The 23,018-nt window shown below is 42.2% G+C and overlaps 2 protein-coding genes across 2 annotated transcripts in view; one reads left to right on the top strand and one right to left on the bottom strand.

Moving 5' to 3' along the window:
* Positions 1-20,619, bottom strand: part of MBD2 (methyl-CpG binding domain protein 2) — a 63,027-nt gene extending 42,408 nt beyond the window's left edge. The window contains exons 1-2 of the mRNA XM_038525969.1: positions 20,010-20,619; positions 4,917-5,076 (exon numbers count right to left, since the gene is read on the bottom strand). Of these exons, the coding sequence (XP_038381897.1) occupies positions 4,917-5,076; positions 20,010-20,557 (708 nt within the window). The 5' untranslated portion in view covers positions 20,558-20,619. The remainder of the gene's footprint in view (positions 1-4,916; positions 5,077-20,009) is intronic.
* Positions 20,620-20,753: 134 nt separating this feature from the next.
* Positions 20,754-22,798, top strand: LOC102154410 (transcription initiation factor TFIID subunit 4-like). The gene is made up of 3 exons (XM_038525474.1): positions 20,754-20,847; positions 20,983-21,653; positions 22,496-22,798. The coding sequence occupies exons 1-3, from the start codon at positions 20,754-20,756 to the stop codon at positions 22,574-22,576; spliced, it is 846 nt and encodes a 281-aa protein (XP_038381402.1). The 3' UTR covers positions 22,577-22,798.
* The last annotated feature ends 220 nt before the right edge of the window (positions 22,799-23,018 follow it).

Raw genomic sequence — 23,018 nt, 5'->3', positions numbered from 1 at the left:
TTTTTAGTACACTACATTTTCTTGATTCTCCTATTACCTTTCTAGAAGAAGTTCCTTCTTACTCCCCACAAGACTAATTTACTTCATTCATTCACTACCAACAATGTGACAAGATACTTTTCTCCTATTTGCCCCTTTGTTAGGCAATCCTAACAGTTATGACAAACCACAATGAAAGGACTTCTCAAAGCATGACCTGGGAGTTCCTGGGGGAGCAAGAGATCCTTTCAGAACTCCAAGAAACAAAAATATTTTAACTCGGTCTTCTTCACTTCATCCCCAAACTTGTTCTTCCTTCCCTAGCCTTTATTGACCTTCACCTCAAGTGACTCAAGCCAGAACTGCGGGAGCCATGAACACTTCTGCCTCTCTAAAATCATCAGCACTTATCTACTAATTTCTCAGTTGAATCTCACACCTTTCCATAACTCCTGCTATAGCATTAGTTGCCATCACTGCTTTTCTAGACTACAGCAGCCCAACCACTATCCCTAATTCTAGTTTCATCTTCTCCCAAATCCATTCTTCATACTGCACCCATTCTATATCTAATAGCCAACCTGATTCCTACCACCAAAACCACCACCACCTATTCACTTAAGTTCTCAAACTGCAGAAATTGCCCCCAAGACATACTAGCTCTCTACAGGAATTTTTATCACTTTGTTGAGGATAATTAAAATGATCACATTTTAGATCATTTGGTTACATACCTAGGTCACAGACACATAGAATCCAAGGCTGTGTTTTTAAAATCACAATAGCATACCATACCATAAACCAAAGTAATTCATGAGAAATGAATAATGGCAGACTTTTACAATTGATTCAAGACAATAGGATGCTCTTTATCTCCAAATGTATCCAATCTGTGTGAATAGAGAAATGTGATGAAAGAACTTAGTCTTTCCAAGGTATTAGTAGCACTGACAAGCCAACCTAAAAAGTAACTTATCCCATGCCATATTCCTATTGTGAGCATTTTATAAAATATATACATTACATTAATGTTAGGGAACTTAGATATTATGAGTTTTGTAGCTTTAATTTATGTTTAGCATTGTTAAGGACTAGGACAAGGAATTCAGGTTAATGTTTACAGATCTGAAACACTGAAACAATAGGAATTGCTGGCAACAAAAACAAACTAGCAGAGTTCCTAAAACATAGTTTGAACTCAGAATCACTATACTCTTTTTTATCCAATCCTAGTCTTTCCAATTACATTTTTTAAAGAAACTTACCTTTTTAAGAAATTAGCTTCATTTTTAAAATGTTGAGGATCATATCTTTGAAACCTTGGAACATCTCCCCTCTTTAAAAGATCAAAGCCTGCATGAATGCCTAAATATTTAGCTCTCGGGGCACCGGGGTGGCTCAGTGGTTGAGCGTCTGCCTTTGCTTCAGATCATGATCCGTAGGTCCCGGGATCGAGTCCCACATCAGGCTCCCCGGAGGGAGCCTGCTTCTCCCTCTGCCTGTGTCTCTGCCTCTCTCTTTGTGCCTCTCATGAATCCATCAATTAAAAAAAAAAAAAAATTTAGCTCTCAAAGCAAAGGTTTTGTCTTATTTACATATTGAGAGGCATAGCTCTCAATGCTGCCCAATACGGTAGCCACTAGAAATATGGGGCTATTTAAACTTTAATTAAATAAAATTAAAAATCAAGTGATTCAGTCTCACTAGCCACATTCCAATTACTCACCAGCCAGCCACAGGTAGCTGCTGGCTAAAACATTTCTATCACTACGTAACTAATAACTTCTCCCTTTGAGTAAGCTTTAAGAAAGTTGCTCATTACTTCAAACTTGATGACTTCCAAATCTTTGTCTAGTCTTTTTCCATTAACCTAATGGAATATCTTCAGTAACCTACTTGAAAATACTTTATCAGTTAGAAAGATGGAGGTAGCAACTAGAAATAATTATGGTAGTAGCAAATCAGTAAGGTACAATATAATCAAGAATGGATCAGATTTTCAGGGTAAGGTTAAGACTGAGACAAGCAGGAATAGGTACTGTAAACAGCAAATATTAATCAAAAGACAAGGCCCACTCCACTGTATCTGCTCATTCTAAAATAATTACCACTTTGCAAAGATCTTCAAAAGATATTTTCTCAACCATACCTGAAATATTACATACCCAGTAAACTCACTTTTGATATAGAACATGTATTAAGGTCTCATTATAATCAGTCATTATAAACTACAATTTAACCTGTTTCAAAGTTTATTTTTGTTAATTACATTTCAAATTCCTTCAAGGGTTTTTAAAAACCTCAAAAACAACACAATCAATAATGCACTTCAGCCAAGTTTATAACTATACAGCAAAACTAGCTAACATTCCTTTTACTAATGGAGTGTTCCCCATACTACATTTTTTAAAAAGATAGAATACATAATTAGCCACGAATACACGTTCTGCTTTATAGAGATATTAAATGTTGACATTACTCCAAGAGAGCTTATTTTTAAACCTGCAAAATTCCATTTTTGTGATTGGTTCATTAAAATAAAATCAACTGCAAATATAAGACTAGGGCCCCTCCCCCCAAAAAAAATTCAGATAAACTTCAGAAAACAATGACAATGAAAGGCACTTTCAAAATAACGTGTGGAATATTAATTTATTCAATAAATATTTATGGCCACTATAAAATTCTGGAATGAGGTGGATATTAACGCAAATAAATATGAAGCAAACATTTACTAAGTACCTACCGTGTGCTAGGTTTTACACTACCTATACAGAAAAAAACAAAACAAAACAAAACAAAACAGACACAGTCCTTGCCCTCGTGGAGCTCACAGTCTAGTTGCAGCAGACAAACAGTAACAGGTACAAGGGCAAAGCACTAGGGAGGCATTATGGAAGGAGGGACTGGTTCTGCCTGGAGAACGCAGGGGCAGGCTTCCCAGAGGTGGAGACAATGGAGCTGGGCCTTGGATGAGGAGCTCACCAGGTGGAGGGGAAGGGGGGAAGCGCATTCCAAGCAGAGGAAACAGCACATGAGCAAGCAGAATCTTGAAAGCACATGCCATGGTGCAGGACGACGGGCGGTCCAGCGCAGCTAGAGCATAAAGGTGCACACGAACTAAAGAGACGAATTAGTTTTTGGTTTTTAGTGAATCATAACTATCAGGAATATATCTTCATATTATACTTAGTGTAGTTTAACTCTGACACTGACAACAATAAGGCAGTTTTGAAAGCATTCCATTCATTTCATAAATATTTGAGCCTTTTGGATAGGTACCCAGCGTTGTGGTTAGTTTTTTAAAAGGCACTTTTAGGAAACTAAATCTTAATTTTCTTCTGTATATTTAAGCAAAATGAACCCAGAATAAAGGTTTTCTTAAACTGAATCACAGAGCTATACACACTACAAGTCCTCACTTTCAGTATCTGAGCTCCCTTCTAGCACCACTATCTTTTACCCTTAACACCTTCATAGCTATTGACCTAAAGTAACCCCACTGTTAAGCAACAGAGAAAGCAATTTCAGCCTTCTCTTCCCATTCTGCCTATAAACAAGCTATTTGACACTGTCCCTGTGACAAATCGATGCATGGTAACCAATGCAACAGATGAAAAAACAATGTACTCTGACCCCCATACAAATTTTTGGAAATTAAATGATTAAACCATTAAGCTGAATTCTGAATAAAGAGAGATACGAAGCAGAGACCCATATCCTTCAGGAAAAGTAAAAAGATACAGAGGAAGAGATCTTGGGTCAAAAAATGTCCATGTACAGTGGCCACCAAGCAACACTGTTCACCAAGGAAGCCTGGTGCTTAGGAAGGTACAGGGGGGAAAGGAAAGGAACTCACATGGGTCAAATACTTTATTAGATGTTTTCATATAAATTCCTATTTACTCCTTGCAATAATGCAAAGGGAAAGAGTTCATTACCTTAGTTTTACAAATGAGAGATCTGAGACCATCGAGGCTAAAAGAGTTACCCATGACTGCCTGAGCCAGTCAGTAAGTGGTAGAGCCAGTATATCAAATCATGCCTGCCTGGTTCCAAAGCCCATCCCATCCTACACACTGCCTCTGGGTTCCTAAAATGAACACAGTACTCCCAAGTGGCATGCAAGGTTGTATCAAGGTTATATATGCCCTGGAAAGGAAAGCCCTTACTTTTCCCTCCACTATTTTCACAGTCAGTGTGAAATGACAGGGGTGGCAATACACATATATCTCTGAAATTTAGAGGAAGAAAAATTGTGGCAAAATGGTTATATGAGATTAGTTGCCCTCATGGATGTGGGAGAAGCTTTCTTAGTAAAGATATTGGGTGCTCTAATACAATTAAATTAGCATAATAATTCAAATGCTACTTGTTTAAATTCCTATACAATAAACCATTAACTAAGTAGCTCAATTAAAGGAATGATAGAAAAATCTCCAATCACAGTTATTAGAACATTATTGCTAAGTCATATCCTCATCATCAAAAATAATAAAAACTGCCCTTTCTCAAATCCTAATCCTGAAAATTGATAGGCAAGCATAAACTATGTGGTAAGGATATTTGCCACATTAAAATTTTGCCTCTTTTTGGGCAACGGGAGCTATTTTAAGAAAAAAAAAAAAAAAAATGAGACAAGTAACATCACACAGAAATCTTTTGTAAACAGTCCCAGTGGGCCAAAAATGTGGTGTTGGCCTAGACAGATCCTGAAATACTATTTTCAACTGTGCACAATTTACTTATGCAAAGTACTGCCAACTACCAGAAAATTAATCAGATTTTTAAATCCAAATGCTTTGGGGGGGGAGGGGGGGAGGAGAAGAGACTGGGACATTCAGCCAGCCAAAATTCTAGTGACATAATTACAATGTAAAATGCTTTGTGGAGAGCTTCTGAAATAGCATCCATATGCTCTAAGTAAATTCACCAACCTTATTTTGATTGAGAGGATCATTCCGCAGTCTCTGTTTGTTCTTCTGTAATTTACTAGGCATCATCTTTCCAGTTCTGAAGTCAAAACTGCTGAGGTCAACAGTATTTCCCAGGTACCTTGCCAACTGAGGTTTGCTTCTGAACTTCTTACCACTTGGACTAGAAGAAAGAGAACATTCATTGTACAAAAGATAACAATGTTTCCTCTAGATCTCTACATAAACCTTTCTTCACATTTCTTTCTATCCCAATTGTTACACCACATTTTTACTTTTTTTTTTTTTTGAAAGGTATGGTAAAGTTTTTTTTTTTTTTTTTTTTAAAGGTTTTATTTATTTATTCATGACAGACAGATGCAGAGGGAGAAGCAGGCTCCCTGCAGGGAGCCTAATGAGCGGGGACCCAGGGGTCGCGACCCAAGGCAAAGGCAGACACTCAACCACTAAGCCACCCAGGTGCCCCAAAAGATACGGTAAAGTTTTAAAGGAATGTCATAACTTCCCTGTAAAAAGAGATAATGTGTCACTGAATTATTACATTCCACTAGGTACCCCACTGGAGTACATAACAGATGTTACTGCAGATTATCCCCCCCTTCCCCGCCCTGTCACTCACTCAGCAGCCTGGGACAGAAACCCCATAAGAACTGCATGCACAGCACAATAGGCACACTACAAATGTCTTCAGTATTACAAACTTATTTCCAAATTGACTTTTGAAATGCTTGGGGGGAGGGAGATAAGTATTACATATACACAATGTCAGTAGTATTTAGAATTTCAGGAAAAACTCTCTGAAGTCAACAATCCTTATTAAACACACACACACACACACACACACACACAAATACTTGGAATCCATGTATACTCTTCGGATTATCAATTTGAACTCTGAATATTTACAATAGAAGAAAATATTGAATTCCAACAATATTTAAATGGCTCCCTAATGAAACTACTTAAAGGAGAAAACTAAGGCAAACATTTGCAACTGTTTTTATACACTGCTGACATGAGTTTTATTAGCCAAACTCTGACCTTGGGAAAGCTTATCAAGAATTACTTACTTCTCATAAGAAATATTGTCAAAGCTGAAAAATTATAAAAGTGCCAGAATTATACAGAAAGCTAAACCGTTCCTTCCTAAAACTTTTTTTTTTTTTGCTGTCTGGCATTGCTCTATAAGAAAATTCTTCTAGGGGATCCCTGGGTGGCGCAGCGGTTTGGCGCCTGCCTTTGGCGCAGGGCACGGTCCTGGATATCCAGGATCGAATCCCACGTCGGGCTCCCGGTGCATGGAGCCTGCTTCTCCCTCTGCCTGTGTCTCTGCCTCTCTCTCTCTCTCACTGTGTGCCTATCATAAGTAAATAAAAAAAATGAAAAAGAAAAAAAAAAAGAAAATTCTTCTAGGAAAAATGCCCCTGTCTTATCTAAGAAGTTTTCTGAGCCAAATGTGCTAAAATCAACTGTTAAAGGTCGGCACAGATATGTTACCAGAAGAAAACTCTAAGAATTCTAAAATAGTTCTCCAAAAAGCCAACGTGTCCCATTTAGAACTTAGCCTTGTACCAATCAACCACAATAAAAGAAAAATAACTGAAGACGACGACAACAGAGAATTTTAGCTGGGAAACCAGCAATAAAATACTGCCCTGGAAGAACAAAACTTCTCTCTGGGTCAAATCCAAAGCAACACACCACACTTTGTCACAAACTCTCTGGTATTCATTCCGCCACCACTGACTTTAAAACAAATGATGATCAAATCAGCATTTTTTCCACAATCACATAATGTAAGTATTCCTGAAACACAATTCAAGTTCTAAAATTCAACCTACAGATGGAAGTAACAACTGACAGTTCTCAAGCAGCCCACTAATAAGACATCTCATTAGTGCAGTAAAAGCTGAGCTTAAAAGTGAATTTAGTTTCGACATACTAGTGTTCCAGAAGATGAAAAACTAAGGTAGCAACTTCTACCAAAAAGATAAGCACCATTATTTTTAAGGATATAGCTTAGAGACAACTAGAAAGTAATTTTTAAAAAAAATCAATTGGGACGCCTGGGTAGCTCAGCGGTTAAGCGTCTGCCTTTGGCTCAGGGCGTGATCCTGGAGGCCCAGGATGGAGTCCCACCATCAGGCTCCCTGCATGGAGCCTGCTTCTCTCTCTGCCTCTGTCTCTCTTTCTCTCTCTCTCTGTGTCTCATGAATAAATGTTTTAAAATCTTTAAAAAGAAAAAAAAAAGAAATCTACTGATTAATTTTGCAAATGAGCCCTACAATGAGTCATTCCTAATGGAACAGTTGGAATGCCATTTCCAAACTGCTGTTGAAAGCATACTATAGAGCCTCACTACGACATTCCTCCATAGACCAAAACTCATTAGAGATCGGTTGTAGACACTACTCCCCAAATTAAGGAAATCCAAATACTTAAGAACCCAGTTAAAAGGCCATACTCATGAAATGTGATTGCCCAATTTATGATCTAAATTAGTACTGTAAGGAATCCCTGGGTGGCTCAGAGGTTTAGTGCCTGCCTTTGGCCCAAGGCGCGATCCTGGAGTCCCGAGATCAAGTCCCGCGTCGGGCTCCCTACATGGAGCCTGCTTCTCCCCCTCTGCCTGTGTCTCTGCCTCTCTATCATGAATGAATAAAATTTTTTAAATAAATAAATAAATAAATAAATAAATTAATTAATTAATTAATTAATTAATTAGTACTGTAATATGGCTGAAATTGTTCCTATATTTACCGATTTAAAAAAAATCAAATGGAAACTGAGAAAGGCCTTGAGACACTCTACTAATAAACTTAATCAGTAATGAAGTAAGAGAGGTGGAAATCAAGTTTAACTATTAACATATCTCAAAAAAAGGTGGATTATCAACTGGTAACCAATCAGTCATTCATACCAAATCACTGTGCCCTGTCATAAAGATGGAATTCTACGAAGCATCTATATTGGATAGCTCCAAGTACTCCTCATACACACTGCTGCCTTTAGAACAGTGGTACAAGCCATTGCCTTCTCTGTAACTGCTGTAGCTTGTGCTTGATGCTTTAAGGAAAGTCTACCTGGCTGCCCCAGAAGATTTTAAACAAGGGCTCTTCCTCTGCACCAGATGAAGGCAAGTGCACAGAAAGGTAAGGCCAGCGGAATGGTTCATTAAGAACTCTGCCCATCAGATCTAAGATATCTGCGTGGCACCAAATGATTCTGGAAGTGGCAGATGAAATAATGCTAGATGAAGAAATGATGCGTGTCATTTAAGCTCTGGTCTTAACCCAGAGTGCCTAAGTTATCTGTCAGCCCGTAAGATGGCTGCGGTAGGTCCCAGTTTCACACACACCAGAACTTAACGTGACTAAGCTTTTATTCTAAAAGCAGCAAACTATAACTTAGGGAAATTACTTTCAAAAAAAAATTTCTACTAGAGTAGGGAAGGATATTAGTCATTTTCTGTTTTCTCTAACCAAAGTGATTACTTCTAATCCCAGTAATGAAATACTAATATTTCACTTTCAACCACAAAAAAAAATTCCCTACCAACTGCCCCCTCGATATGCCAGCCCTGAACCAACTTGTGATTTCACCTTTAACTTCTCCTACCCTCCAAATACCCTAAAGTCATGATTAAATGAAAACCAAAGACATGAGTTTTATTTTCATATACGAACATTTCATCATTTGAGCTACATGTCTTTGCCAGCTTTCACTCTGGTTGAACTGTCTAAAGCACTTCTTAAGCCTAACTCTTAGAGGTTTCTAACTATAGATTATCAAAAAGAAAGAAATTTTATTTGGCATCTGACTTTCAACTCTACGAAACTTTCATTGAGATACCAGAAACTACTTAGATTATGGTTACCTTAATTTAGTGACATTCACATTTTATCACTCTATAAACTCACCTATAATCATCATTACCTGAGCTACTCAACTGTAACATGCCCTGCTAGTCTCCACGTAAAAATTAATTCTTCTGAGAACCTATGGCTTGCCTGTGCACTCTGCAAACTGCACTCAGAAAACCCTCCTCTAACAGAGCAGAACCTATTTTTTCATGTTACCTGGGTAACATGGATCATCGTGACATTTAGTCAAATATTATGAGGAGACCAGAGTCTGAGCAAACACAAGTATATCTTCAAACCAGTTTCCAACAGGATGAACTGTGGGGGTGGCAACAGTCCGAGTGCAATAAGGTGAAGCTGGCCTATGAGGGACGAGGAGGAGTATGGACAGGAGACAGCAGCTATGTAGCCAAAGATCATATTCCCAAGGGCATCACTCTCTACTTTGTGAGGAACAATAAAAACCTCCACACTAAAATTTCTCTAAGCTACAGCACTGGAAAAGTTGTGAGAATAAAGAAACATCAACTTTCTATTGTTTTCTGCCTCTTTAAATGTTACCACTTACTTGTTAAAAAGTATTGGAAGAAAAAGATTTCTCAAGTGTCTCCGCAAGTTTTGGCGGAGACTAAGATCTGAAATTGAAATGATCTTTTTGTACTTCGGTATAAAAATATATCATCAGAAAAGTGCCATATCAATTAATTCAAATAATATTTGCCACTGCTTCGAAGCTGTGACCCATTCGCACAGAGAAATCTAATACAAATTAGCTCCTAATCCCTCTTTCTCGAATTCCTTTCCTCCCAACCCTCACATGCAGGCCTTTCCCAAAGTGACTCCTCTGCAGATTTTATCTTCTCCTGTCGTACTGATATCCTCCCATCTCCTGTCAGTTATTAAATCCAGTTCCTTCATATTCACCTCTGAATTCATCCTTTTGGGGCGCCAGGGTGGCTCAGTCAGTTAAGTGGCTGCCTTCGGCTCAGGTCATGATCCCAGCATCCTGGGATTGAGCCCTGGGTGGGGGGAGTCTGCTTCTTCCTCTGCCCCTCCCCCCTGCTCATGCTCTAATAAATAAAATCTTAAAAAAAAAAGAAAAAAAAAAAAAACCACCCTTCCTGTCCAATGCCATTGCCTAAATCAAGTCTTTATCAGCTTGAGTCTAAATCACTAGGACAGGCTAACTCTAATGGTGTCTGCATTCTCCACTATCCAAATTACTCTTCCTACAACACCACTCTGACCATACGGTTCCAGTTTACAAGCATTTAATGACTTTACCCCATTAGCAAAAGGGAGCCAAACATCTCAGCCCTGCATTTAAGATCCTTTTTCATCTAGCCTCCTCTGAACCCTTAAACCCTACTTTCCACTCCTCTTACCCAGTGACCTTTGCTCCAACTATACTGGCTTATTCACCCTGTTCTGAACAGGCTGGACGGTTCCCCTCTTGGGCCCTTTGCAAATCCTATCTTTTAACCTGATCTATAACGCAGGAGTCCAGCCCTAATCCCCAAGAGCCCCAAAACACCAATGCACATTGTATCTCCTCCATAAGCCTTCCCAACTGAAGTAGTGAAATGTCTCCTTCCTCTGAACCATAGAGCGATTGCTGCCAGTATCAGGTAAAGAATCATGAACTGCCCGCTGGCATCTCTTGGATTCTAGTTTTGAAATACTGAGCTTATAAAACTTCTACAAGTTTAAGTCTTCACAAACAGCGCACTGAAGTAATTATTTATGAATGAAACTATATGATGTCAGATTTGCTACAAAATAATGAAAGTTGAGTCAGGGATAGTGGACTGGGATATAGAAGAAATAAGATAAACAATTGTTAAACTGGGTTCTTAGTAATTTCCTATATGATTCTCTTTACATTTCTATATGTTTGAAAATTTCTATAAATAAAATGTTTAGAACATAAACACTGAAGTATACAAACAGGATATACTCCCTGAAAATTGGAAAGTAGATTTAAAAAAAAAAGGGGGGGGGGAGTTTGGGCAGATTTGAGCATTAAAGAATTTCCTTAGCAGTTGGGGGAGGAGTAGAGAACTATTTTTAAAGTATCATTAAGGAGAAAAATTCACTATTTGGCTGCCGGTAAATTGTGACAGCATTCCACTTTCTCCCTTGACATAAATGTTTAAGGAATCATCAATGCAGTTTTTTTTTTTAAAGATTTTATTTATTTATTCATAGACACAGAGAGAGGGGCAGAGACACAGACAGAGGGAGAAGCAGGCTCCACGCAGGGAGCCCGATGTGGGACTCGATCCCGGGTCTCCAGGATCACACCCCAGGCTGCAGGTGGCGACAAACCGCTGCACCACCGGGGCTGCCCTGCAGTTTTTTAAATGGTATAAAAGACCTTAAGTATAATTCAAATTCTGTACCAATCATTCTTATGCCATTAACTATCATTTATGTAACAAAAATTACATGCAAACAGTGTATCACTGGTAGATTCTATTATCTCTATATCATAGTTTAAAAAATATAAGCCAACATGATCCACTAAAAAACAGAAAAGTGAATAAATGTAGAATTGTACCTAATCCCATCCTACTGCCTTAAGGCACTCACTTTTTGAGAAAGGAAAAAGGAAACACTGGTTATTTTGGTTGAATTGGTGACTGGATACTGTTAGGGAAATGTCAGAAATTAAATACACCTGGGAATTATTTCAAACTATAACGGGAAAAGGGGTTTAATACTGATGAAGTAAGTTTGGCCAGGAGTTGATAACTGTTAAAACTCATTGATGAGCACATGAGAGGCTCATTATATTTTTCTAACTACTTTTGCTCTTGCATTTGTTTGAATTCTTCCATGATAAAGAAAATAGGCAGTAAGTATACCCCCAAAACAGACGATGTTTTGAAAAAAGGGCCGGGGGCCTCTGGGAAAGGCCTTTTTTAAAGGGATGCATACAATACTGCGTACATGTTAAAAATAATTTTAATAAGGACACTTATCCTTGCTCTAATCTATGGATTCTTCCAGTATAAAAAGAACAAAGAAGAACATAAACACATATACACACAGGAGGAAGGCAATGTGTCCAAATCTTAACACTGATTCTCTTTAGGACTATAAGGCTGATTGTCACTGCTCTCTCTACACTCTTCCATATTTTCCCAGTTTTCCACACTGAGCATGGGTCATTTAATAATCAGGGGAAAAAATTAAATATTTCTAAAAACTCTGATGAACAGGTACAACAACCTAAGATCTACCATAATCACATCTCAAAATAAAACAACATACTGTGAATCTCCAGGTAATTAACAAGCACATACCTCTTTATGTTAAGTGAAGGGAAAGAAACTACCAACTTGTTGATCTACTGACCATCTATTACATGCCAAATGCTTTACATGTTTCATTTCGTCTCAAAAAACTCCATGAGGTAGATTTCTTACCTTTGATTTACATATGAGGAATCAGGGGCTTATTTATGGAAGCTTATAAATCTGTCCCAGTTAAAACAGTAAAGCAAGATTCAAGACTCAAGTTCCAATTCTCTGACTCAAAAGTCTCCATTCTTATTCTAAGCCAGTGCAACAACACAAGTGTAGTCTACTGACAGGTTACTGGTCTTCAAATAAGCAGAAGTGGAGAGAAAGCATTTAGAAACTGCTATGGTAATCTGACAGGTAAGCAAGCTTAGGACTGTAGGATCTAGCAGTAAAAAGCTGCAACATGTATTTTGTATGTCTACTTTTACATTATTTTTATCTTTCATTATAAACTTCCTACCAGATATTAAAACAATTTCATAATTACAGCACAAAGAAATAATAAATCAGTTAAAAGTAAATAGAAATATATTATCCTCTCAGGATGATACAAAGGCAATTTTTGATGGTAGATGTTTAAAGCAACGGATAAAAGGATTTTTTTTTAATATGAAAAGGGACACCAAAAGCCCTACAGAGATCCCTCCAGGTCTAAAAATCTATATACAATATATACACACACACTAAACACACATAAGAATGTTTACTTCAGCTATCCAATATTTGCATACCTGGTATAGTGCAAGACAGACAGGCTGCTGGGCGGCACCACCACCAAAGAGATGGTCTTGGGTCTCTATTCACAGCCAGCAGTAACCAGAAGTTTTTTTGTATCACTTAGTAGAAAAATGTATGAATTACTAACTTCATTCAGCAAGCAACTCTTAAGAGCTTTCCGTATAGCAGGGACTGTGGGTGATACTAGAGATTTAAAAATGAATCAGACTCAGCCACTGACCTTGAGGAGGTTCAGAATCTGGTGGTCAGCAAGACGGTCAACCATTATAGCAAAGGTGGTAAAGGTCAACAGAATTATGCTTAGCTCAAAATGCCACAGCACTTGGCCCATTTCTGCTAGAGGCCCCCAGGAAAGTCCTTTTTAAAGAAATGCATACATCAACATATATATGTTAAAAATAATTTGAATTCAGACTTTCATCCTTGCTTTAACCGATGGATTCTTCCAGTACAAAAAGAACACCAAAATATACCTCAAAAATCTGTAATATGTTCTTCTTCCTCTCACTTGCAAATAGCTCATAATTATACCTGACAAATGTGAAATGCTGTTTTAAAATCTAATTTTTATATTTACTATTATTTATATTCATTTACAGCTCATGCAATCAAATTCCCAAACAAATGAGTTTGAATTTATATTGTAAGACAAGGCAAAATCATAAGATCCACAGATATTGGGACACCTGGGTGGCTCAGAGGTTTGGCGCCTGCCTTCGGCTCAGGACGTGATCCTGGAGATCCGGGATCGAGTCCCACGTCGGGCTCCCTGCATGGAGCCTGCTTCTCTCTCTCTCTGCCTGTGTCTCTGCCTCTCTCTCTGTATCTCTCATTAATAAATAAATAAAATCTTTAAAAAAAAAAAGATCCACAGATATTACTTAAATCATTCTATTCCATACTTTTAGTCTTCTTCTTTGGGAAGTTTTGGTTTTTAGAAGTTCTGATAAGGTTAAGCAAAACTTCATTTTACAATTTGCCTAGTCATTTCTTAGTGGAAATGGCAAATAGCAGTAAAAGACCAATAAACAGGGGATTCCTGGGTGGCTCAGTGGTTTAGTGCCGCCTTCAGCCCAGGGCATGATCCTGGACACCCGGGATCGAGTCCCACGTTGGGCTCCCTGCATGGGGCCTGCTTCTCCCTCTCTCTCTCTCTCTCTCTCTGTCTCTCATGAATAAATAAAATCTTTAAAAAAAAAAAAAAAAGGACCAATAAACAAGGGCTGCAAAGGAAATGAATACTCCAAGCCAAAAAGTAAGTCCATAAAATAAGAATTGGTGATTTATTCATTCATTCGAGACACAGAGCAAGAGGCAGAGACACAGGCAGAGGGAGAAGCAGGCTCCAGGCAGGGAGCCCGACGTGGGACTCCATCCCAGGTCTCCAGGATCACACCCTGAGCTGAAGGCAGACACTCAGCCACTGAGCCACCCAGGCACCCTTGGTGATTTACTTCTAATTCATCATCAGATCTAAAAAGATCTCAAACAAAGGCTAAAAAGTTGTGAATTTCTATTAGTCCTACCATGAAATCTAAAAAAACCAGAGACACAAAAACACAAAGTATCACCTCCTTTGCAAATCACCAGCTTCTGTTCCATTAATTAAAATCATGAAAAATTAAATTATGGCTCTACATCTCACAAATGAAATTTTAAAAGCAATTTGACAAAATCATCAATTTCTGTTTGAGATTATTTTTAGAACATGTGTATCGGTTCCTTCTGAGCTATGTATTTCCTCTACTACAGGTATTATGGGTGTTCTGGCAGGTGAGACTTTGCATGTCAGATTTAAAGAATCAGATGTAGGACAGATGGCAATGTTGCACCCTAACAAAGTTTCCTACAACACAAAAAACTGCAACGGTACAGCTGAGAGAGAATTATCAGAGCACCATCTCCACCACAGCTGCGGATCTTTTATTTCCAGATCCAGGCTTCAATCAGGTAATATCAAGAAAAAAGACTAAAAGCAAGTCAAACGTGCAATTATGCAGTAAGCACTTAGTAATAAACATTACATTTCATTCCTCTCAACTGAAGAGATTTTTTTTTTAATTGGTCTGTAGGGCACATTTCAATTGTACCTCAACTCTGAAAGAAGTACATGAGCTTTTTGCAGGAAACACATAAAAGTATCTGATAAGCTACATTTAGCCCTCAAGTTACAATTTGATTTCTTCTAATTTAAGTGAAAGCCCTTAAAATGAAGATGACCTACAGCTTGCTCTTCAGGGAACATGCTGCCTCTATGAATGGGCAGCCCGGGTGGCTCAGTGGTTGAGCGCCCGCCTTCCGCCCAGGGTGTGATCCTGGGGTCCTGAGATTGAGTCCTGCATTGAGCTCCCTGCAGGGAGCCTGCTTCTCTCTCTGCCTGTGTCTCTCTCTGTGTGTGTGTCTCTCATGAATGAATAAATAAAATCTTAAAAAAAAAAAAAAACTGAGAAATAACAGGGTCAATCCTCAGTTAAACAAAAATGGAGACAGCGAGCAAGAGAAAAGGCAGGAAACATTTCTGAACAAAATGAACACTTCTATTACTCAGAATAAAACTGCTTTAATTTATTTATCGCAATTTTTCTATTTTTTTCTCTCCAATATTATATTGAGCTGCAAGATCATCTTTTGATACAACAGCTCCACCACCAAATAGTATTTAAAATTTACCTTTTGTCAACATAAGGGTGCAAGTATAATAGTAATAACTAATTACATCATTTCAGTAGGCCACCGAGCTCAATAAAGTAGATGAGGCATGAGATGTTGCAGTATCTAAGAGTCACAAGAAGAGATCTCTTTGGGAGGCAGCAGAGCAGGGGGATAAAAGTTCTGGGGTTAAATCCCCTGCATCAGGATTCTAACTCTCCCCTTACCAAAAGTACAACCTCAAGCATATTACTTAACTTCCCTGTCCCAAGTCCCCAAGTCTCTGTACAACGGAGACAACTGTACCTATAGCTAACAGGGTTATAAGAACCCAATAAGATAGCACTTAGCAAAATAATACTAACAGCGCCAAGACTATGAGAACTATGACACAATACACAAACAGAGGGGCACGGGGGGGGGGGGGGGGGGGGGTTCAGTCGGTTGAGCATCTGCCTTTAGGTCAGGTCATGATCCCAGGGTCCTGGGATGGACCAGAGAGTCTGCTTCTCCCTTTGCCCCTCTCCCCGCTCTGATCTCCACACATTCTCTCTCTCAAATAAATAAAATCTTCAAAAATGAAAAAACAGCACATAGAATTAAGACACATAAGACCCAATACTAAAAAAGACCCTTTACTACAAATTCAGTGAAATTCAAATGTTGATTTCTCACTTGTCTCTTTGCACTATGAGCATTTTACTTAACATTTCACTATATCTCTACAATGCTTTCCAGACTTCTAAAATATCCTCAACATTAATGATGAAAATAGGGAACTGGAAAATTTTTGGACCGAATAAAATATTTCAACCAATTTCATCCCAGCACACCACCAGATAATTTAAAGCAATAGCTAAAAAGTAATTTAAGACTTGTTTCACAAATTTTTAAGAGTCACATCAATTGGTAAACACTTACTTAATGGCATCTATGTGTTCAGGATTGTAGCTGGGGGGGGGGGGGGGGGGTCCGGGGGGGAGAAGCTATAGGTTCTATGGAAATACACAGGAGAGTAACACAAAGGACACCAGGCTGAACTACATAGGGACAGCCAGAGAGAAGATATTAGGGGAAAAGAATTTATTGAAAGCCAAAAAGACTTTACTTTTTAAGAAATGTGACAATGAATCTCTCCGTGGGTCCATTCAGCTAGTTTTTTCCAAGACTATATGGCAGACTAAATTTTTTTTTTAAGGCAAAAGACCAAAAAAAAAAAAAAAAAAAAAGAGGGAAAGGCCTGGCTGAACTCTGACATCCTCAATGATTCAGAATTCATACCCTCAAGGCACCATACCAGCCTTTGGTAACAAGTCAGATATACCTAACACATTTTTTTTTTTTAACCTATTTATTATGTTCAGCCCATACAACTTGATTTAATGAATTGTTTTCCTTAATTAGTCCTTAAACATATCCGAAGCTTCAAGAGATCTACGTATTCATTTAACTGATCTGAAATTGAATCCTCGTAACACTATGTAGAGTACAGGTAAAATCATATGCACTTTACAAACCGACAAACCACAGGACCAGGAAGTGTGAGTGCACCAAATGGTTAAGCACAGTTAGAATAGCACCAACTCTAGACCTCCTCATCCCAGAGCTCTGCTGCCTTCCCTAGGGACTTCTACGTTTATCCTACCACTCATGATTTACAGACCTCGGTTACACTGCCTCTGAGTCCTCTTCTTTCCAGATCAAAGCGAAATAACTTTAGTCTCTCTTCATGCACCTGCTCCCTACGATTATTTAATTGTTCTCTAGTTCCACTGTATCCTTTTTTCAGGGATGTGATAGGGTACAAATGCATCATCATTTTGATACAAGAATCAAAAATATTTACTATTATGTTTCCAAAATCCAACCACCTATTTCGTGGCAGCAGCTTAACAGTTTACCATGACTCCCAGGTCTTTAACCCTTATTATAACCAAAAATCTAGAAACCAACAAGTTTAGACTTGATAAAAACGGCATGAGTTGGTTTCTACAGGGTCCTATGCAGAGGAAAATAATATTTCAAAAATACCACTCAGCAAGTACAAGGAACCAAAAACTAGAACTGACAAGAGTCGAGGAGGCCAGTTAGAAAATCATTGTTCAACGTAATGGGTTCATAGGATGGCAACAAACTTTTCAGAAACTATTACCAAGGATCTAGCACTTTATCTAACCACACCTTTTTTAAAAACACACTTTGTATGATAATACATGAACTGCCACAACGCTATCAGTAATCCTGACAGAAGGCATAATTATATTGCTTAACTGGCAACTCGAGGCACGCCTTCCTACTAGAACTTGGCAGTCTCAGGAAACAGCCAAAACACCATTTTACCAAAATCTGAGGCTTTCCCAATGAGCTTCATTTCAGCCCAATTAATAAACGTAAGCCACACCCTACGTTAACAGGCACAGATTTGTTTAATCTCCCCAGGGGCAGGCTAATTCAGGACTTAGCATTATTAGAATCTGTGTGAACAAATGGGTGCAGGTGTTCACATTACCAATGGGAACGTTAACTCTTAACCCACCTATTAACAGAGATGGCCCGTGTTTTGTGAGCTACCGGTTTTTTAACGGGCGAGGCCTATATGGGGATGCTGATATGCAAAGCTGCGACAGTTTGACTGAAAAATAATGTGTTCACCTTCACTAGGAGTAGGTGCCCTCCACCACTCGTCACTGCAAGCAGAAGTCAAAGTCAGAATAACTGCTGTATCACAAATACGTCATGCTACCCTGCGACCCAGAACTTCAGAAGGTAACTGGAGGTTACAATCCTGCAAAGTAACTAACATATCCCAGGTAGTCCATGAACATTTAGGCAACATTCCTTCCAACCCTACACTGAACACCCGTGGCACAAATCTGTTTGTTCAAAATGTCTTGTCATTTGGTATAAAGAAGTAAAAAGCGAATCATGCTGCACTAATAAAAAGACTCTAATCTGGAAAATAACTATCACTACACTGGTTTTTCATTTATTGAGAAATGAATTTGTTTGGAAAGTTCACTTTAAAATGATTATATTAGCTTTTCTACCAATAAAATACTTACTGAGTTTACATTTAAAAAAAAATTTAAAAACTTAAAATACATTTGAAAAAAAAAAGGGGGATCACAAATCAAAACGAGCACTACAGCAAGATGACCTTTTGAAATAACGTTTCCAGCTACTGAAAGGAAAACAAAACAAAAAAAAAAAAAAACTGCAATAACCCAAAGTCAGTTTGAACAAATGCGTCATCCCAAAACCAAACAAACTATATCCCAGGAGAAATGACATAGAGAGTGAAACTCAAAGGCTAAGATGCTCCACTGAGAATAGACTAGTGTCCTGTTCCTCAAGGAGTTCAATCCCCAGCACAGACAACTCTCGTAAAACACGACTGTCTACGAGGCATCAGCACACAGCTCAGAGAGGAGGCAGCGAACTACCTGCTTAGAAAACAGAACTTGTTAAAGAAAGAGCGCGCAGAAGTGATTAACTGAACAGCACTAAATGGAACACGTGACCTTGAGGAATATTAATCTGTTCCACAGTGACCCTTTGAGCGTCAGTGGAATAAACTTAATATTTAATAACGGGGAAACAGAAGATCATCACTTTTGAATATTTATAATGTCTGCCATCGTACCCTCTAAGATTCCAGAACAAGTGGTCTCAGATCGATTGACAAAACGAGTTCTAATGCGACTCCACTTTCACTTTTTTTTTTTTTTTTTCCTTGAGAGGATGACATAAATTCACGGAAACTCTTGTCCCGTACGTGTGACGACGGGACGATCAGGACATCGGGGCGACGTCCACACTCACATAGGACTCCGGGGACCACATCCTCACGAGGACACACACACACACACACACACACACACACACACACACACGGTCGTGTATTTTTCAGACCGTTTTCAAGCCTGGTGGGAAGCACTGCGCGGGGTGCGGGGTGCGGGCTGCGGGCTGCGGGGTGCAGGGTGCGCCGAGGGCAGCGTCCCGCCGACTGGCACCGGGGCCTCCACCCCCGGGGGCGGCCCCGCTCACCGCCGGACAGCACGCTCACGTTCTACCAACTGGATGCTTTACGTTTTAAAGTTAGCGAGTTCGGGGCCGCCCGGGCGGCTCAGCGGAGGAGCCTCCGTCGGCCCAGGGCGTGACCCCGGGGTCCCGGGATCGAGTCCCGCGTCAGGCTCCCCGCAAGGAGCTTGCTTCTCCCTCCGCCTGTGTCCACGCCTCTGTGTCTCTCATGAACAAATAAAATCTTTTAAAATAAAAAAATAAGTAAATAGACGAAGTGAGTAAACGTGTCAAGGAAGTTCCACCGGAGTCCACAGCCGCTGGCGGGGCCGCGCGCCCCGCGACCCCGGAGCCCCGGGCTTGCCCCGCCGGTGACCTGTGGGCGCGGCACGGGGTGCGGCGCGGCGGGGGCGGGTGACGGGCCCCCCGCCGAGGCCCCCGGCCCGGGTCGGCCGCTGACCCCTGACCCCGCCTGACCCCCGACCCCGCCGCCCGCCCCGCCCCCCCCAGGGCGGTACCTGAAGTAGTAGACATCGCTCTTGCCGGCGCTGAGCCCAGATTTTCGGATCACTTCCTCCTTCTTCCATCCGGGGGGGAGGGCCGGGCAGTCCATCCTCTTCCCGCTCTCCGTGGCCCGGGGTCCCCGGGGCCCCGGCCCCGCGCTCCCCGACGGGAAAGGGACCGGCTCCCGCCGGGGGGCGCCGCCGCCACCGCCGCCGCCGCCGCCGCCGCCGCAGCCGCCGTCGCCGCCAAGGCCGCCGCCGCCGCCGCTCGGGGGACGGCCGCGGCCCCGGCCCCGGCCCCGGCCCCGTCCCCGGCCACGGCCCCGGCCCCGGCCACGGCCACAGACGCCGCCGCCCCGGCCCGCCTGCTTCCACCGCCCCCGGCCACGGCCGCCGCCCCGAGCGCCTTCCCTGCGCACGCCGCTCACCGGGGACGGGGCGAGCGCGCTGCCCTGGCCCCCCTGCTCTATGGCGGAGTCGCCGCCAGCGCCGCTGCCGCCCGCCGCGCTCTCCCCCTCCTCCTGCTCCGGGCAGCAGCGGCCTCCCCCCGGGTGCGCGCGCATCCAGCCCCCTCCCCAGCCGGCGCTGCGCTTCTTCCGTAACCGAGCCCTTGGAATCCCGGAGACCCGCCCCGCCCGCAGCGCGGCGCGCGGGGGACGCGCGCAAGCATCATAGAGCGGACGCGCACAGAGCGGCCCTCCCGCCCGGGGCGTGGCCGCGGCCGCCGCCTCTCAGGTCCTCCAAGCGCGCCGCGCCGCCATGCCGGCCCCGCCCCCGGCCCCGGCCCCGGCCCCGCCCCCCTCCGGCCGCGCCCTTCCGGTCCCGCCCCCGCGGCGCGCGCGGCGGCCGGAAGGCGGGGCAGCGCCCGAGGGCCTGCGGTGAGGCGGCTTCCGGCCGGTGGGCGTCCTTCCGGGCGTCGCTGCGCTTCCCGGCTGCTGAGGGCCCGGCGTGCGCCCGCCGTCGCTGACCCGGCCGTTGGCCTGAGCAGGCGGTGGGAGCCCGGCGGCGCCCGCTCGGCGCGACCTCGGGGCGCCCCCGGAGGTGAACGTCGCGGCGCCGGGGTGCGGCTCCCTCGGGGTCACCGCCTGGGGACGCCTCCCCTGCCGCCCGCACGTGACTCCTGGCGTCGCGGCCTACTCGGGTCGAAGTCCCAAGTCGCCCCTCGGGCCGCAGTCGGAGCGGATGCCTCAAATCGGATTCAAATCCGGCAGCAGCGCGCTTCGCGTGCGACACCCCAGAGCCCCGGGAGTGAAGCTCCTGCGAGTGGAGACGACGGCGTGCGGCACGTTAGGAGGCCGAAGGGCGTCGTGCACGTTCGAGCAGAGCGACCACAGCGATGGATGGCGCCTAACGGTTTTTAGACACACAGGACCTAAAAGTCGAGGGCCGAGCTTAATGTCTAGAAAAAAAAAAAAAAAAGTGATGGAAAACCCAGATTTCTCTGACGGGCCTTTGCAACGCGCGCAGACACGGACTCCGCCCCACGCCCTGGCCGGTGTCCGGGCCCGGCCGCAGGGCCCTTCTGAGGCGTGGTTGGCGATGTGCCAAACGGCGGCCTCCGCGGGGAGGCCCCGACACGTGCCTGCAGAGCCGAGAGCGGGGCCGCGCCGTGAAGGGAAGTCTGCAGGCAGCCGGGAGCCCCGAGGAAGCACTTACCTGGTAATGACGATCATAACAACGATGACTTTTTCTTTAATAAAAATAAAAAGTGGACCAAGAATTTAAAGCTTAAGGAACACCTGCATCTTGGCTCAGGTGAGGGCGTTAAAGTCAGAGAAAAAAATGAGATCAACGTTTGGAAGACAAACAGCCTGTTTTTGTTGTTGTTGTCCCCCCCCCCCCCCCCTTTGTGTAAAGGCTTTACTGCTCATCCTGGGGAAGACAGAAAATAATAAGAAAGTAACAATTTGGGAAAATGGTTGAAGTTCCAGAATACCCCGAAGTCTTACAGGTTTCATTTCGGTTATGGGGCTACTGACTTCCCAGGACGCACTGCGTAAAAACCGTGTGATTTCTTGATCTGTTGTCCTTAGGTAACTCCTCCTTCCCCTAAATTTAGCGGAATTCTTTAGAGCCCATGAAAAAAAGAGTTATAAATGAATGCACCCCCAGCTCACAAATAAGCGATTTAAGTCAGATGTAAGTGAAGGACAACAAGAGCTCTTATTTTCTCTGCCATCTGGGCAGGAACCAACTTCCTATTGCTATTACTAACATTAAAATTGTACCCACAGGGGTGCCTGGGTGTTTTTGTTTTTTTTTTTTTAATATTCCAGCATTTATTTGATCAAAGTAAAATACATTTTCCATCACTACAAACTGAGCACAACGAGTTTACACATCCATATTTTTATGACGTGCCAACATTTTGCATCCTACGTGAAAAACATTTGGTTTGAAACAAATCTTAAAGTTCTCGGTCTCGTTTCCTATCTACTCTCCTGTTGTCTCCCATTTTCTGAAGATATTCTGTACTAATTGTGTAAGATTGATTTTCCCAGACGCCTAAACAGTATGGAGGACAGCAAGGAACAGCACAAGATATCCTGTGCATAAGAGATGGCAAACCCAACTTTGACTAATGGCATTGAAAACAACCCAGAAGGGCAGGCAGAGAGATATTCCAGGAGGCGGCGGTGAACCCAGATTCCCATTTATCAGAAGCAAACCTGGAAGGTTACATACATAAGAAGCTGTTGAAGGTTCAAGGCTTCAGACACAATCACTAATAAAACCACCATGCATCATGAATATCAGTTCGCTATGTAGTGTGTATGTGTAAATGACTCAAATATCCACCTCTAGTATCCCGACTCTGTTATTACAGTATAGGGGTCATTTGTTCAGCCACCAGACCTCAGCAACACAGGTTAGTAAATACTGACTTGCAGGGAGAAGGAGATAAAGCCTTTAAGGCTTTAAGAGAAAAGGCCTTCGATTTTCACACCTAATTACACCTACAGAGTAAACAAGAGCAAAAATCTCAGTAAAAATGATCGTCGAAACAATACATGGGAAAAGATA

Source organism: Canis lupus, chromosome 1, assembly GCF_011100685.1.
Source record: "Canis lupus familiaris isolate Mischka breed German Shepherd chromosome 1, alternate assembly UU_Cfam_GSD_1.0, whole genome shotgun sequence".
Lineage (NCBI taxonomy): Eukaryota > Metazoa > Chordata > Mammalia > Carnivora > Canidae > Canis > Canis lupus.
The sequence above is the reverse complement of the archived record's forward strand: the minus strand, read 5'-3'. Positions and strand labels throughout refer to the sequence as shown.